This window comes from Eptesicus fuscus, chromosome 15, assembly GCF_027574615.1.
Source record: "Eptesicus fuscus isolate TK198812 chromosome 15, DD_ASM_mEF_20220401, whole genome shotgun sequence".
Lineage (NCBI taxonomy): Eukaryota > Metazoa > Chordata > Mammalia > Chiroptera > Vespertilionidae > Eptesicus > Eptesicus fuscus.
The window spans coordinates 62,012,452-62,031,522 of NC_072487.1; the positions used below are offsets into that span (position 1 = coordinate 62,012,452).

The 19,071-nt window shown below is 36.7% G+C and overlaps 1 protein-coding gene across 7 annotated transcripts in view; it reads right to left on the bottom strand.

The window, feature by feature from the left end:
- The window catches only part of PTBP3 (polypyrimidine tract binding protein 3), a 92,331-nt gene that overhangs the window by 50,232 nt on the left and 23,028 nt on the right, over window positions 1–19,071 (bottom strand). For 5 of the 7 annotated variants that reach the window (XM_054726922.1, XM_008141794.3, XM_054726921.1 and 2 more), the window contains 2 exons: window positions 11,195–11,364; window positions 7,206–7,352 (listed from right to left, as the gene is read on the bottom strand). In XM_054726922.1, the coding sequence (XP_054582897.1) occupies window positions 7,206–7,352; window positions 11,195–11,364 (317 nt within the window). The remainder of the gene's footprint in view (window positions 1–7,205; window positions 7,353–11,194; window positions 11,365–19,071) is intronic. The other 2 variants (XM_054726923.1, XM_054726924.1) reach the window with 1 other exon arrangement.

Genomic DNA, 19,071 nt, shown 5'->3' on the forward strand with positions numbered 1-19,071 from the left:
CCATATGATGCTGGCAACAGTCTCACATACCTCATGTTTACTGCATCATGTTCTCTTGTACTTTAACTTTATGAATTTAGTGTAGCCTAAGTGTATAGTTGTGGGGAACGGGCTGTAAGATGACACGGTCCTTGCACCTGTAGGGGCTAGCAAGGCTGGCACCCTACCCACACAGATTTCCCAGGCCTGTTTGGATGGCAACTAATCAGTATAACGAGAGAAGCCCCTGCCTACAGAGCTTTCCCAGGGTTTGTTTATATGACCGCTATCAGTAGGATAAGAGCTACTTTCATGGCTTACCAAGAAATATGTATCCAACTAGTGAGATTTATTATAACAAGAAACCTGTCCTTCAACTTATCCCTCCAGTAGTGATTTTAGAGAAACAAAGAATGTTTTCCTTGTGATTCCCTGCTTAGTGTCTTATGTATAAAAAGCACTGTGTTACTAATAAAAGTTGCCAGAGCTTCTCGAGAGTTCTGGACCTCCTGACCCCGCTGTTGTTTCTCTTGCCTTTATTTCTCTTATTCTTTTATTTCTCAATTCCCACCTCCCTACCTCAGCCCGGTTCAATCGTCAGGCTGGACCTGACATATAGTGTTATAAAGCCTACAGTGGCATACAATAATGGCCTAGGACTTCCCATTCACTCACCACTCCCTCACTTATCCAGAACAACTTCCAGTCCTGTGAGTTCCATTCATGATAAGTGCCCTAAACAGGTGTAGCATTTTTTTAACCTTTTATATAGTATACTAGCAGCCCGGTACACGAAATTCGTGTGTGTGTGTGGGGGAGGGGTTTAGAGAGGAGGTCCCCTCAGCCCAGCCTCTGCACCCTCTCCAATCTGGGACCCCTATCACAATCCTGGACTGCTGGCTCCTAATTGCTCACCTGCCTGCCTGCCTGGTTGCCCTTAACTGCCCCCCCCACCGGCCTGATCACCCCTAACTGCCCCCCCTGCCAACCTGGTTGCCCCATGCAGCCTGCTGTTCAGTCATTTGGTCGTCCCTCACTAACCCCCCTGCAGGCATGGTTGCAGGAAGCCATCTTGTGAGGGTGTGACAGTCAATTTGCATATTACCTCTTTATTATATAGGATTTTATTTATTTACTTAGTTTTTTTTGTGTGTGTTAATCCTCGCCTGAGGATATTTTCCCCATTGATTCCTAGAGAGAGTGGAAGGGGAGATAAAGAGAGACATTGATGTGAGAAAGACACATCAACTGGTTGCATTCCACATGTGCCCCAACTGGGGCCAGGGCTCAAACCTGTAACCCAGATACATGCCCCTGAACAGGAATCAAACCTGTGACCCTTTGGTCCACTGGCCAACACTCTAACCACTAAGCAAAACCAGCTAGAGCTTTTATATAGTATTTTTAATGTATCTTTTCTATTTTTAGTTATGTTTACTAGTACATGCACAAATACCACTGTATTACCATTATTTATAGTATTCAGTACATTAATATGCTAAACAGGCTTGTAACTTAGGAATGACTGGCTTTACCATATAGTCTATGTGTGTAATAGGTTATACCATCCAGGTTTGTGTAAGTGTACCCTATAATATTAGCACAATGACAAAATCACCTAATGAGCATTTCTCACAACATATCCCTGCCATTAAGTGGCACATGACTGTATAAGCCTTTTATTTATACCTTTTAATAGCATTTTTATGCCATATACAAATTTTTATGTATCAGTTAAAACAACTGTCAAACATTCAATTTCCAAAGCATCATCATCTTTGAGAATAATATATAAATTATTATTCGAATATTTTATGACATTGGTTTTCAAAACTATGCTCTTGGAAAACCAATTACATGTGGACACTGAGTACCACAATCCCATTTCAACATGGCGGTTTATGCCATCTATTTACACTGGGCTCTGCAGTAAGATTTTATTGGAAAACAGGGTTCTACTTTCAACTTTGAAAACTGATTCAGACCTCCACCATTTTGAGCCCATCCTATATAATAAAGAGGTAATATGCAAATTGACTGTCACTCCAACACACAAGATGGCCGCCACAAGATGGCCAGCAGGGGAGGGCAGTTGTGGGCAATCAGGCCAGCAAGGGAGGGCAGTTGAGAGGGACCAGGCCTGCAAGGGAGGGCAATTGGGGCAATCAGACCTGCAGGGGAGGGCAGTTGGGGGGACCCAGGCCTGCAGGGGAGGGCAGTTGCGGGGGGACCAGCCCTGCAGGAGAGGGCAGTTGGGGGGAACCAGGCCTGCAGGGGAGGGCAGTTGGGGGTGACCAGGCCTGCAGGGGAGGGCAGTTGGGGGGAACCAGGCCTGCAGGGGAGGGCAGTTAGGGGCAATCAGGCCAACAGGGGAGCAGTTAGGTGTCGACCAGACTGACAGGGGAGTGATTAGGGGGTGATCAGGCTGGCAGGCAGAAGCGGTCGGGGCAATCAGGCAGGAGAGCGGTTGGGAGCCAGCAGTCCTGGATTGTGAGAGGAATCCCAGATTGGAGAGGGTTCAGGCTGGGCTGAGGGACACACACACACACACCGTGCACGAATTTCGTGCACCGGGCCTCTAGTAATTAAAGGGGGTGGTGGTGGTGTCAATCAATCAAAAAAGACCCAGAACTGACACAGGGCTAGAATTAGCACACAAGGGATTAAAGCAGTTACTATAATTGTATCATACACACACACATACAAAAGTAGAGACATGAAAGATAAAATACAGTACTATCCAACAGAATTTCCTGTGATGATGAAAATGTTCACTATCTACACCAGGGGTCCTCAAACTTTTTAAACATGGGGCCAGTTCACTGTCCCTCAGACCATTGGAGGGCCGGACTATAGTTTTAAAAAAACTATGAACAAATTCCTATGCACACTGCACTTATCTTATTTTGAAGTAAAAAAACAAAACGGCAAAAACACCCGCATGTGGCCCATGGGCCATAGTTTGATCTACACTGTCCAATATGATAGCCACTAGCCACATATGGTTAATAAGCACTTGAAATGTGCCTAGTGTAACTGAAGAACTGCATTTTTTTTTTTAATTTGTCTAGGAAGATATCATCACAGTGAAATTCTAAGTGGAATAATGGTTCCTTTTCTTCTTAGATTAAGATGATTAAAAAAAAAAAGATGATTAAATCTTATCAAAATTAAGCCTGCATAAACAAGAGTAAACTTAACCGCACTGACTTTACTTGATATTATCATAGTGGAGAAATATAAAAAACCATGGTATAAATTGTCCTAATCATTCTGGAGTTTTCAATATACACTGTATTATTGAGCACTGAGTGCAAAGGTCTCTGAGTAGTAGGCATGCAAGAAATGCTTTTGACAACAAATATCTAAGAAAATAACACCTGAAAAAAGATACCACCACACAAACATTTAAGTAAAAAAAATAAAACTGAGGCATACTCTTTACTGACAACTACTGAAAAGTCAGGGGGAAAATGAGAAATGTCTTCTTAATATGAAGCGATTCTGTGAATCTGATGATAAAAAATTATGACACAGAATTCCTATTATAAGAGATCCTATTTAAATGTTCCGCAACAAACCCTCTGGAATGGTTACACTAACTATAAATAAAGGAAATAGCAGAAGTATGAAACCAACAAATTTTTATTGAGGCATGGGAGAGAAATGTAGTTCATGTAAAATTTAAACATGCCTAGATTCTGTGAAGGCATTTCTAAAATTGAGATGGAAATGAGTATACATAAAAATACAGAGATTTAAAAAAAAAACACAGAGGTTTTAAGTGTTCAGTTTGATGACTTTTTAGAGAAAAATCTTCCCATGGTCATCTCTTTGTGGATTTATAAACTTCCACACACAAGGTAAAGAAAAACTGTCTATACAATAATTGACTGCTATTACACAACCATTTCTCAAATGCTGTACCTTAAAATATGATAAATTTTTTAGCTATAATTTTAATTTAAGTCAAGGGACAAAAATACTTGATATTCACCTGACCCTTTGGCAAGTATGTTCATAAGCTGGAAAAGAAGTTATGTGCATGTTTTGGGATATCTTGATTCAGAGAACAAAAGAGAATGAAACAGTTAATTTATCAGCTTCCCAGAACTGTCAAAATAAAAGTTATCTAATACATTTTATATATGCAAACAGGTACCTTGAATTTTGAATTTAGCTTTGGTGTAGAACTTTGAATAAAAGAAAAATTATTGTACTTTATGAAATATCAATGCATAAAAACTGCACAAAAGTAGCAAAATAGAAAGGATATTGGGAAGAAATCAAGGCTATCGAAGAATAAACTAGGTCATTTGGGCTGGCTTTGGTTGCCAAGCAACTGAGATTTCTCACTGTTTCCCTTTAGAATAATCCATCTTTAAGAGTCTTATTAAATTGTTTATTTATTCTTCAAGACATACTAATATATTTAGGAATCACACTGATGAGAAAACTTACATAAAGGAAAATTAAAAGATCTACTCAAAGCCAGGAAACAAAATATAATTTCCTCTTTAAAGGATCAGTGAGCAATAGAAATACGCTAATTATCTTTAAATTAATCTATAAAATAAATTCAATTCCAATTGTGTCTTTGGGGGTATAAGTTACCAAAATAATTCTAATGTATTTGGAGAAAGAAAATATATTAAGTTAACAAAGGTGAAATTGGTCACTGGGAGTAAAATAAAGATTAAAACCTAACCCTTACTCCCCACTCCAAAAATATTTAATAAAATAAAGATTTACCTATTAAAATACAAACAACTAAAATGTAAAAGTAGGAAAATTTTTAAAATTTTGCTTAGCTAGGTCTTTATGAGTAAGGTATCAAAATCAGAAACTTTAATACAATCTTAAGAGATAGGACTGTTGTATGAAAATATTTAAAAAACTATATTACTAAAGCAGACAAAACTTCTAAGAGACAGAGAGTAAAACGGCAGTTGCCAGGGTGTAAGGGGAGAGGGAAATGGGAGATAGTGTTTAATGTGCAGAGTTTCAGTTTGGGAAGATGAACATCTTCTGGAGATGGATGTTGGTGATAGGTTGCAAGATGTGAATGTACTTAATATCCACTGAACTGCATACTTTAAAATGGTAAAAATGGTAAATTTTATATTATATACATTTTATCACAATTTTTAAAATGGGGGTTTTGGAAACCCACATTAACAGAAATTGCTATAAATACTTTATGAGTAACCAAATAAAAAACAGTAAACAATAAGATATAATTTCTCATCTATCATATTAACAAAGACAAGAAAATGGCTCATACATTATCAGTCACATCCAAAGTGGGGACATAATCTTTACAGAAAGCAATAATACAACATATAACAAAATCCTGTTCAGGACACTCTCCGGGTTGAGGGCTCAATCCCCAGTAGGGGCATGCAGAAAGCAGCAGATCAATCGATGTTTCTCTCTCTCCCTTTCCCTTCCCTTCCTCTCTTTAAAAATCAATAAAAACACATTTGGGGGAAAAAAAGCAGGATAAATTATAGTTGTCCTATAGAAAGGAATACTATGCAGTCATTTAAAAATTATAAAGCAATTCTGTAATTGTTCCCATGAAAGAATGTCTGACATATTATAGAAAATAATAGCTTTCAAAACATTAGAGTCCCATTTTTGTAAAATTACATACAGAGACAATAACATACCTGAATAAAGATGGGGCACACACACAAATGTTAGAAAAATGCTAGTTATCTCTGAGTAACTAAATTGCTTTTTTTTAAAAAAAACTTTTCTATGTTCTTTTAATGTCTTATTATGACCATGTATCTTATTTATAATTTATAAGGCAATTTTTCATTTTAAAAAGTCTACACTATTTAAAAATACCTAATATTTAATTTACTATTAAGCTTATATAGTTTATTATATGACACTAGAGGCCCAGTGCACACAATTCATGCAGGGTGGGGTCCCTAGGCCTCGCCAGCGATCAGGGCCCAAAGGCTCCGGCTGGGTCAGGAGAGGAGGCGATGGTCGCCAGGCCGGGTGCAGAAGGAACAGATGTCGGCACCCCATCACCCGTGGTTCCCTGCCTCCCCCGCTCCTCCTTCCCTTGCCGCCACGCTGCCACTGCAGCAGGTGGGTAGCGGGCCGATCGGGGCCTGCTGGCCTGGGGGAGGAACGGGGCATGGGAGGTTGGCTGCTGGCCCCAAGGAGGGAGCCGGCCCTCGGCCCCCCTGGGAAAGGGGCCGTGTCTGCAGCCACGCACCCCTGGTTCCCCATCCCAGCCCAGGGCCTGCCCAGGGGAGGGACCGCGGGAGGTTGGCCAGCCAGGGGAGGTTGGCTGTGGGAGCGCACTGACCATCAGGGGGCAGCTCCTGCATGGAGCGTCTGCCCCCTGGTGGTCAGTGCACATCATAGCAACCAGTCGTTCTGGTCATTTGGTCATAAGGGTCGCTTAGGCTTTTATATATATATAGATTAGTATCTCTTAGAACAAATTAAGGATTGTATACAGGAAATGTCAGTTTTTAATAATGTGGAAAACTATAATTTAAACTCAACAGCTTACATTATAAATAACTTTCAACACAGAATCAAGAGCTGGAGGAGTTCTTTTTGCCTAGAGCAAGAGCATAGGGGCCAAACATTATGCACTTAACATAATAAAAAATCTTGAAATTACTATTTTAATTACTTAAAAATCAACCTGGAGAGACACAAAAGATTCAACATGAACTACAACAAAATAAAAACTGGAAAATGTTGATATTCTACAATGCACATTCATCTTGAAGTCATAAATCATTTACTAAACGTATCTATACAAATTCTTATTAACATCTTAAATTCAGTTACGTAACATCACAATAGAAACATCACTCAACTTCTCAATGCCTTTGTTATATATTCTGTAAAAGAAAGGATTGACTTCTAAAATTCCATTAGATATGAGATTTTAAGAGATACATAACAATTTAATTTTTTCCTTTTTTTCTCATGAAAACAGTTTCATGAGAAAACTAAATATCTGTCATTTTTAACACCGTAACTTTAAACTTCAAACATGGCTTCACTTTCTTATGTTTAAGCTTTTGGGTAAGAAATTTACATACATAATCTTTACTAATAAATCATGCTAAGATGGATAAAAAAAAAACCCACGTTTTTGTTTTTCCTCTGAAACAGAAAATTAATCTTAAGCTATTATACCATATGTGGTTATAGCTATTTTTAAAAATGCCGTTAATACTTACAGCTTGATTAGGTAGATTGTCAGTCTTAAGTTCTCTGTGATTGGAATACTGAATAAAGATAGGCTGGCTTCGAAGGTGAGGAGTAACAGGAGTGTAATAATTCACCATAGTAATAGCAGCTTCCTCAGAAGCCATTTCTAAGAAAGCCTGCAATAAACACAAGAAGATAAAGTGAAAGCTCATGGCTTTTGAAAGATAGCTAAGAACTATTTTGTCATTCTAGCTTGCTCTAAACTCATGCATTGTCAACCAAAATAAAATTATATACATAGACAATAATACATCTGAATAAAGAAGGGGCACACACCAAAATGTTTTAGCAAAATGTTCGTTAGTTATCTCTGGGTAACTAAAGTGTCCTACACACAGACTAGGTATCCTGTGGTTACCAATCCATCTCTGCCCCTCACACATACGCAGCCCCACCTTCTATCAATCCAAGACACTCACCGCAAGGCAAGGACCAGGCCAAAAAACAAAAGTAAATAAATAACTCATATATATATATCTGTGCATATATATAGTAATTGTATATTTATTCTCATGAAAGAAGGGGATGGAAAGATTTTTTTGCTTTAATGTGATGAAGAGAATGAAAAGACTTTTGATTCAATGTGTATTGCTGATATTAATTGGGAACATATTTGAAAAGCTAAGTTCTGAAAAGGATTTGGGATTGAGAAATTGACAGTTGATTAGATGATTTATGTAGTTTTTTTGTTTTTCTCTTATTTTTGTTTCTCCTAAATCTAGAAGTAATTAAAAAGGTAAAAGTAAATGTGTGGCCTGGTGAGTGTGGCTCAGTGGTTGAGCATTGGCCTCTGTACCAGGTCATGGTTTGATTCCTGGTCAGGGAACATGCCCAGGTTGGCTCATTCCTCAGTAGGGGGCATGCAGGAGGCAGGTGATCAATGATTCATTCTCATCGTTGAAGTTTCTACCGTTCTCTCCCTCTCTCTTCCTTTCTGAAATCAATATATATTTTTAATGTGTGCATCACCACTATGAATGGATGCTTTCAGGAGTTGAGATTTAACAGTTCTTTCCTAAAACATTCTCAGAGATAGGGCATGACAATCTGTTCTTCTTTACCCTTTTATTAAACAGTTTATGAATACAATTAAATAGAGCATTCAGGTGCATAGGCTCAACTGTTCAAATTCAGGTGCATAGGCTCAACTGTTCAAATTAGGGAAAAAAGAAAAAGGACTTCCCATAATAAGTCAAGTCATTCAAGCAAAATTTTTTTTTATCTGTAATCATTGTACTAATAAATACTTGCAGTGTAACATAGGATGAGTTAAGATGGAAGACACACCTTGGTATTTATATCTTATTCTATATATGGCTTCTTCTGGCTATCAGGACCCCTGTACCTTGTATGACAGAAATAGGATACTTACAAAGCTTAAGGTGGCAGGTTTTGCCACCTATCTTAATGGTTCATTAGGAAGATAAAATATAGACATATACTAACCACTCTGAACCCTCAGAACCACCTTACGAACATCTTAAACTTAAATTTTAAATCAACGCAAATTTCTAGTTAGACAACTCAATTCATTTTTTACAATAAAGCATTTAATTAGAAATTCAAATTATGTATAAAACAGTTATAATTTATTTATAAAATACGTATTTAACAACAAAATTTATTGAACACAGAAAATGGCAAGTATCTATAGATTTAACTTTGTTACTTACTTGGCAAGTGTTTCCATTTGGCAAATATTCCAGGCTATTAACTTAATAAATGTTAAATATGATGCTTAACTGAATTAATCAAATGTCACAACTGAATTGATTAAATGAACTAAAAACATTCTATTAAATAGTAATGCTAGCCACACAACAGTGGATCAAATACCATTAATTAACTGATCCATAATAAACAAATAAAATTCCTCCATCTTCAAGAAATAAAATAGACTTTGAGTCATTTATACCATCTAAAAGGTATAAAAATCCACAATACATTTTAAATCCACTATCCAGTTGTATCACTAATATACTTTTTCTAGTATTTCTAAAAAAATGATAAAAATTATCAAGGTTAAAATAGCTATGGCAGTATCTCCTATCTTGTTTGTAATAATCTTCCCACACAAAAAAATTGTACAACTGTGGTATTTTAATAATATTCACTATATGGGGAGAAGGTCTTTTTCTACCAACTCTTTACTACATATTAAGAATTAACCCAATGTTTAACATCAGTCACACAAAGGAAAAACTAAACAATGTATTTGGAATAGAACATGATTCTTGTCATAAGAAGTTTTTCCTGAAAGCATATAAAACCTAAGAATTCATATTTAAAAATAATTTTTCCACATGGTTGTCCAGTAAAGGTTTTATTTCTGTTTTTCTAAAGTATCCAGTCAAAAGGATCAATTTTCATAATATGGGTGGAAAGAAAATCAAGTTACTACCCACAGAAAGAGTGGTGAAAATAATCCCCATTATGCCCTCAACACTCTACTTCCAAGTACCATGGGAAAGATTACGCCTAAAAGTAGTTCTAGTGACTCACATCTGAATCTCCTACTAAAGTATACCACCGACAAGATATTTTTCAAATAGTATTTATAAACAAAAGACAAGCAATCAACATAAGTCAATTAGCACTACTAATCCCAGTACCAACATTAGTGACAGGAAAGTATGATGTTGCCTGCTGCCTCTCGCAGCCATTTACATAATATATAGGATATACTACTGAAATGTGATAATATACATGATACATGGCTGTTAGACATCTCACAACCATTAGACATGGCCATGATGGCTCTTTTCAAACCATGCAAACCTAGTATTCTCAACAAAGGCAACTGTTAAAATAAAGATCTAAGTACATGTACTATCTCCAAGAGATCTAAGATAAGTATGTAGACACAACAAGGACTACCACCTTATTTAACTTCTACAGATCTTAATAATCTCATCCGAATTAAACAGGCATGTTAGTTTATAGCTTACTAAAGGTATGGGCATAATTCAGACATCATCATCCACCCTCTAGCAAGTCTACTGCTAATCAAGTTACTTATTTATAAATACATTTAAAATGTGCTTCTTAGCCCTAACTGGTTTGGCTCAGTGGATAGAGCGTTGGCTTTCGGACTCAAGGGTCCCAGGTTCAATTCTGGTCAAGGGCATGTACCTTGGTTGCAGGCACAACCCCAGTAGGGGGCGTGCAGAAGGCAGCTGATCTCTCTCATTGATGTTTCTAACTCTCTATCCCTCTCCCTTCCTCTCTGTAAAAAAAATCAATAAAATATATTTAAAAACAAACAAATAAATAAATAAATAAAATGTGCTTCTAAAACTTATTCATGAGAAGTGTAAGAAACATAGGGACATATCCCAATGTACTACACAATGTCTAGGGCCTAGCTCAATTTGTTGTCCTCTTTGCAACAATGTTCAATGTAAAAAGAGAACTAGGAGAGAACTAAAAAATTCATCCCAGTGCCATCTGACATGGAACAAGAAAGCATGCGATTATTCAATCAATAGGACATGTATTATATTTTTGTCATGATCACCACAAAAAGCATATTCATCTTAAGAAAAACCTATTAACTTCTGAAATTATCAAAGAAGCTACCTATTAATTCTATAACTAAAATAGTATAAATATTTCTATACAGATTTTGGAAAACTTATATGTAATTTGCCAAATGAGGTATAATTTATATCTTCTCTCTTTTTCTGCTGGGGTCTTTTGGTAATCAGGATATTTTCATAAGCCATTTTGTAATTAAAAATATAATTTTTTTTTATTAAGGGGAAAAAAACAGTCAATGTTAATATTTTTGTTTGTTGTTTCTTGTCACACACACAAAATTGTAATTTAAAAACTACTTTATGTAAATAGGATGAAATTTAGAAAATGCAATTTAGAAAAGTTCAAAAATATAAAAATCATCTTTAACACTAATATACCCAGAGATATAACGATGGGTCAATCTTTAAATATTACATACCTGGCTTTTTCCTTTCAACATCAAAAGATTAGTTACTTTGCCAAATGGTAGACCTAATGATATGACCTCTGCTTCGGTGACATCACTTGGAATTTTGCGAAGATGGAGAACACGGGAAGGCGAACAGGGAGGTCTATCTCCTTTAAATTTCTTGTTGTCATTCCCATTAGCTAAAAAAATAAGATTTTAAAAAAATTACTGAAACTAATTTGGGTTGACAGACTATATTAATCACATGTATTGTGACAATACTAATCCTCCAAGAGTTTCAGGTTTTGAAATTTGGGGGGTAATGGGATAGATGGGGTAAGAGGAGAGAAGGACCATTAATCTTTTAGTGAAGAGGTTTTTGGGTTTTTCACACAGGTATTAAAATCATTAAAAATGTAAGCATATTTAACCTCAAAGAAATTACTGGGTAAGTTAATTACATATTTAGAAGCACGAAACACCTCTAAATAGTCAACTATTTGTTGTGAATAGAGAACATTTATAATGTCCTTACAGTATTTTAAAATATATTTTTCTAATTTGTTCTGTTGCTAAATAAGTAAGAACAATAGCTTTTAGGGAACACTATAACAAAAATTTTATATTTATTATACCCTAAGGGGGCTTGGATTTGAGTTATATGTTTATGAAAATTAAGTCTATTTCTTAGAGGTTATATATTTTTTAAAGTTATTTTTTTTAGGCTAAATTGTGGTTTCTGAGGATAATCTTAGTCCTTATTATATAACAGTAGTTCTTAACATAGGCATGATCACCTTGCTAAAAATGCAAATTTTCAGCTCTACCCTAGATCTACTACAGGCAGGACCCAGCAACCTGTGCTTTAACAAGTTCTCCAGATGATTCTGATGCAACCTTAAAGTTTGAAAACCACTGCTGTAAAATAAAGAAATTATCCCAGTTCACAGACAAATTTCATTTAAATCCTACTATTTTAACATTGACAATAACTAGACTGACAAGTCTGTAACAAACACTCAAATTTATGTACGTAAGATCCAGAAATGTCCCCCCCCCCCCCAAATATAGCACTGTATAAAACTGAATGCAAATTATCTGAAAGCCAAACGTTTCACTACAGTTTTGTGTGTTTTTTCTTAAATACTAAATACCATACTTAGCACTAATAGGAAGAAAATATCATCTTTCAAAAGGCCTAAAATGCTCATTTTCCCAAATACTAATGGAACTTTACAATCAGATGTCTGTGCTCCTAAATAAATAAATTTCATGAGTATCACATAAAAATTATGGTAATATTTTATACCCATATCTATGGCATGGAACTCTACTTGCTTACAGGTGAATAAGTTGACTTATTAACCAAACCAGCATTTTCTCCCAAATTCTCTATGTTCATGAATGCAGGCAGCATCCTACACAGAGCCAAAAGACTAGCAATTCTTAGAAGTCCTTACAATTCTGTGTCTGTGTATAGCAAATGCTTAGGCCAGATTGTGAAAAATAATTGGCAGGCAGATATTGATAATCTGGTAGGCAAGAGATTCTTTCTTTTCCCTCTTCTTTCTCATCAATCATCATGAAATAAATTTTCCCTCCAAAATGACTAATTACATTTTTCATCTCCACTCTCAATGTCACCAACCTCACCTTCAATCTTGTTCCCTTCTACTTCTCTAGTCTCACTCCCCTCGTGCCCAGTCTCAGACCCTACATTATCAATCTAACTAAAATAGTGTATCATGTCATTTTCCTGCTCTAAAGACTCTGTCCATTCATTTCTAGTTTTCACACTGTTTTCATTTACACTGCCCTATTTGAGTTGACACAGAGAAATATACTCAGTTAAATCTTATTAATTTTAACACATGAAGAGATGGAGGTTCAGAGATGATTTATTTTTGTAAATGGCTAACAGGTGAAAAATGCATTATTCAAACTAAAATTTAAATGTAACCTTTTAAAAATCTTCACCAAAGGATATATGTGTGGCTTTTTAATCAAGTTGTGTGTTTTTTTCCTTAGAGAAGAAGGGAGAAACATCCATCAGTTGCCTCCCGTATGCACTACAACCAGGGTCAAACTCACAACCTAGTATGTGCCCTTACAGGAAATCGAACCTGCCACCTTTTGGTGTATACTGAGCCACCGAACTAGGGCTAACTCTCAATACATTTGTCTTATCATTCCTAGAAATAAGCAAGCAAATTTACATTATAAATGTTCAAGGTGTGTGAAAATTTATGTGGATTATAATTTTGTCACTAGGTAAGAATATCAAACATCACATCCTGAGTAGGAGTAAAAGCCAGGGTGCCTTTTGCACCCTCCCTATAGATCTAAAAGGCTAGATTAAAACACCACCACCTTGTGTTTTCTTAACCAGAAAATATTTTTAAATACTAGAAAAAAACATTCTAAAAGCAAGAGGTTTTTATCAGTTTACCCAGACTATTCCAAAATAAATGGAAGAACATTAAGAGGTATACATAATCTCTGTAAAACTATGTGTGAGAAAAAAGATGAATACTGCAACTATTTGAGCTTGTGCTGCACTATCAAATGAAGACCCGTGGTAACACATTTTTATTTAAAAAAATGTGCAATTATAAATCACCACTTTAGATTGTTAATTGTCCTATATTATTATAAAAGTACTATAGCTATATTATGAGAAAAGGCTATGCCCAGATATCCAGTCTGGGCAAGTTACTTTATGAAATCAAAAAAATCTAAGAACTACTCATCTAGATGACCCCAAAATGGCTGTATCTAAGTATTTGATAAGTATAATAATCTGAAAGTGGAAAACATATATTAGCAACTATACAGCCATAATTCAATAAAAGTCAATAGGAAATGAGGAAATCCTACTACATTGATTACATAACTTTGAAGAATTATCCTATATAATAAAAGACTAATATACAAATTGTCCCCTCTACTGGGAGTTCGACCAGGGGATGGGGCCGGCTGGCCCCCTAACCCTGATCAGGAGCGGCCCAGCCCACCAACCGCCCACGGCCCCTCCCCCTGGCTGGCCTGGCCCGATAGGCCCTGATTGGGGCAGGGCGGCTGGACCCCACCCATGCACGAATTGCTGCACTTGGCCTCTCATTTTTTATATAAAAGGATATATCACACTTTCCAAAATTTATATTATGAAAATATTCAAAATACTTAGCTTATATCAATCTTATATTTTAGTGAACAATATACTGACTACTACTGAATGCCTACTAGTCATGTTCCAAAGAGATAAGTGGAAGAAGCTTTTTAAAAATTATATATTGCCATCTCAAAATCGTAGGAATCTACTAGGTATGAGGCAAACTACCCTGTAAATATGGATTTTTTTAAAAATTCAACTTTATTAGGGTATGCTTTAGATAAAATAAAATCTACCCACATTTTACACAGTTTGACAACTTCTCGCATATATACCCATATGAACACAATCATCAAGACAGGACAATTTCACCATCCCCACAAGGTCCCTAGTGCCCCTTGTAGTCAGTCCTCCTTCCAAAATCCCCAGCTCCTCAATTAAGCCATAGGGTGCCATTACTACACTGTCTTGATTACTATAGCTTTACAGGAATTCTTGAAATCAGGTACTTATTAAGAAGAGTTCTCTTGTATCCGAGTCACGGCACCAAAAAAAAAAAAAAAGAGTTCTCATCTTAATAATTGAGTCATCCAAACCATACATCATGATATCTCTGCATTTATTTAAGCCTTCTTTACTTTCTCTCAGCAACGTTCTATGGTATTTAGTGGAATGGTCATGCACATATTTTGATGCATTTAGCCCTACGTACTTCATAATTTTTAATGGACTTATAAATAACAGTTTAAAATTATGTACCAATTAATCATTGATAGTATGCAGAAATATAATTTTGGTATGTTGACCTTGTATTGGACATCCTTGCATCATTCCTAATTTCAGAGGGAAAGCACTGTCTTACACCACTAAGTATAATGTTTGTTGTAGTTTCATACCTTTACCAGGATGAAAAAGTTCCCTTCTATTCCTCGTTAGCTAATGCTTTTGTTATCATAAATGAAAACTGAATTTTTTAAAATGCCTTCTCCAGATATAAACCCTCCTTGATCATGATATATTATCTCCCCTCTTTTTTTCATATGTATACTAGAGGCCCGGTGCATGGAATTAATGCACTTGGCGGGGAGGGGCGGGGGGGAATTCCCTCAGCCCGGCCTGCGAACTCTCTCAGTCCAGGAGCCCTGGGGGAAATGTCCAACTGACAGCTTAGGCTCCTCCCCAAAGCCATCAGCTGGACATCCTTAGTGTTGTCGCGGAGGCGGAAGAGGCTCCCGCCACCACCACTGCGCTTGCCAGCCATAAGCCCGGCTTCTGGCAGCTCCTGAATTGAGTGGCTGACCCCTGGTGGTCAGTGCACATCACAGTGACTGGTCAACCAGTCAACTGTCTGCCCCTTAAAGGTCAGTGCACATCACAGCGAGCAGTTGAGTGGCCTTAGCATATCATTAGCATATTATGCTTTGATTGGTTGAACTGCCAAATGGATGACCCGACACTTAGCATATTAGGCTTTTATTAGACTTACTATCTTGCTGAATATGTTTGTGTCCACATTCATGAGGGATATTAATCTATAATTTTTTCTTTCTGTAGCAAAAAGAAATTTATTTAAAATAAAAAACAAAGAACACTTTTGACTGACAGTTATGCCAAATATAGGATTCTTTGACAGGTTGACAGTTTTATTATTTTAACACTTTGAATACATTGGCTCACTGCCTCATGGCCTCCAAAGCTCATGAGAAATCTGCTCTTATTCTTACTGAGGATCCCTTGTATGTGACGAGTTGATTCTTTCTTGCTGCTTTCAAGATTCTTTGTCTTTTGAAAGTCTGATTATAATGTGTCTCAGTGTGTGTCTCACTGAGTTAATATTACCTGGAGCTCATTAAACTTCTTGGATATTTATATTCACGTTTTTCATCAAATTTGGGAATGTGATAACTCTGGAAATCAGATTCTTCCCCTTCCATGAGGCTTTCCGGGTTCTGAATTATTTTTATTTATTGTCTTTCTTTTTTTATTATTATTATAGGCTGTCTCTTGGCCAACAATGAGCCTGCTGTGTAAACTAAGGTCTTTTCAGGTTTCACCAGAGCCTTTTCCTGTATGACCACTTTCTAATGTTCCCTGTAAATACAGTTTTTTTTTTTTCATGTTTGGTCCCAAAAAGGAAATAAACAGGAAAATGAAGTGAGGGAAGGAGAAGAGCACTGGTCCTTTAAATCTCATGGTAGTCACTTGGGGGGAGCAGGGCCTGGCTTGCAACAAAGCAGGAGAGGCAAGAACAATGGTTGCCTGCCTCTTTGTTTGCAAGTGTGTGATCAGATGAAGCAATTACCTATCAGAGCACAGATCCCCAAAAGTTAAAGGTCTTTTTTTGACCATCGTAGCTCCCACAAGCTGTTGTAAGCTACTCCTTAAACAGGGGTACAGCTGCCTCCATGTGACTGCAGGTGGGGGACAGGTAGCAGCTACTGTGCTAAGATCTGAAAATTAACCATAATTTACCTTCCAAGTCTCCCCCCGAAACTTGCAAGCCTTCAACAGACTCAGGAGTTTCATATTAGTTATAGATTCAGGCAGTGCAATTGTTGTCTAGGTAGGCAATTAAGATTCCTGATGCTTCTTATTATGCCATCTTCCCAAAATCCTCCCTCAATTATCTTTTAAATTAACTTAAAAAAAAAGGGGGGGGGGGGGAGAGAAAGTCATGTGTCCACATAATTACCGCTTTAGACATAAGTTTCCACTTGGTATCATTTTCCTCAAGTCTGAAGGATTTCCTTTACCATTTCATAAAACAGAAATCCAGGAGGCAATTAGTCTCCAGCAATGGTCCTCAACTCCAGCTTCACACACTATATATACATCACCTAAGAAGCTTTAAAAACAAATAAAAAACAGTATCTAGACCCACCCTATCCCCTGCCCCCACAGAGATTTTAGAATTGGTGTGGGGTAAGTGAAGGCATCTGTATTTTCTTCAAAGCTTCTTAAGTTATTTTATTGAGCATCCAGGGTTGAAAACCTGTGATGCATAACTAGGCATAGTGAAACCACAGAACAAAAATAAAGAGAAAATATTAAGAATAACTACAGAGAATACTATCTACAAAGTAATAACATAGACTGACAATTGACTTTTCAACAACAGAAGCCAAAAGAGTAAAATAGTACATTCAAAGTGCTGAGAGAAAATAACTATCAACTTAGAATTCTAAATAGCTATTATTCAATAGCAATAGTGAAGTGGACATTTTTAGTCAGTGTCAGAGGTTACCATTTACAGAGCTTTGCTGAAACAGCTACTAAAGAGGATGCGCTTCAGGAAAAGAAACAATGAACTTAGGAAATGGGATACAAAAAGAAATTCAAAATATAAAAACAAAAACTGCTGCCGCCTGCTAAAGTCAGATCTCCTTCTTTCTTTTCCTAAGTAATCAACCAACCAAGACCAAATAAACTACCTGACCTCAATTTTTAAAATAAGAACAAACATATGGGCCCTACCTTCTATATACTATAACTCTGGGGAGTAAGGGCAGAATATTTTTTAAAGCTCACCAGATCAAAACAGTTTAAGAACTTCATATTCTAGCTTTTCCTTTATCCAGTAGTTCTCAGAGTATGGTTCCTCAAATGGCAGTATCACCTTTACCTGGGAACTTGCAGAAATGCAAATTATCAGGACCCATCCTTGATGTAATGAATTAGAAATTCTAGGGATGAACTCAGCAATCAGGCTTTATTGAACTAGCCCTCGAGGTGATTCGGATGCCAGCTCAAGTTTGAGAAAGCTGCTTTAGTCTCATGCCCGTATTACGTGGTCCATACTTGTACATGAACAAATCCTATGCTGTTGCTCTTCCTACAAAATCTTTCCATTTAGTCCTCTAGAGTAGTGGTCAGCAAACTCATTCGTCAACAGAGCCAAATATCAACAGTACAACAATTGAAATTTCTTTTGAGAGCCAAATTTTTTAAACTTAAACTATATAGGTAGGTACATTGTTATTAACTTAATTAAGGTACTTCTAAGCTGGCCTTTGCTAAAAACTCAAGGGGCCAAAGAGCCGCATGTGGCTCACAAGCCGTAGTTTGCCGACCACTGCTCTAGAGCAAGCATTACGAGTTTGACATGCTTCCTCTAGAGCAATGTATCATGGCTGACCAATTTCCATTCATTTTTAATTTCTTCATTCAATTTTTTCATCTTTTGCCTTAAGTAAACCTGGTCCACCTTTCTCAGTGTGTCCTCACATAAAGGCTGTTCACTTTCCCAAATCCCATGTATCTCAGGGTCTGGAAATTGAGGTCCTCGTTCCCTAACTCCCTATAACTCCAAAAACATCTAGATAAAAATCTCACCTTTTCTGAGACTCCATTCTCATGGCTTCAGCTGCCAATGTGTATGATATTCACTTCCAAATGTCTCTCACAATGTTGAGACCAGAAGAACCCACTATCTACCTGACACTTCCATCTGGATGTTCCAGAGAAACTCAAACTCAATATATAAAAATCAGAACCTGCTATGTTGTCCAATTCTGTTCTTCCTACATTTTCTAATATAAAGAGTGGCATCACCATCTATTCAATTTTTCAAGTCCAAAACCTGGAAATCATCAATGGAATCTCTTATTCAAACAGTAATCACCAACAGTAATCACCAATAACTATCAATTTCCCCTTCTGTAAGTTCTCTAATTCACTCCGTCACAACTGTTACTGCTACTGTATAAACAGCCTCTTAATGGCTCACTCTCCCTCCAGTGTTATACTGTCCCAACTTGTTTTACAGTCTCCAGTCTCCAAATTTCAAAAATATTTT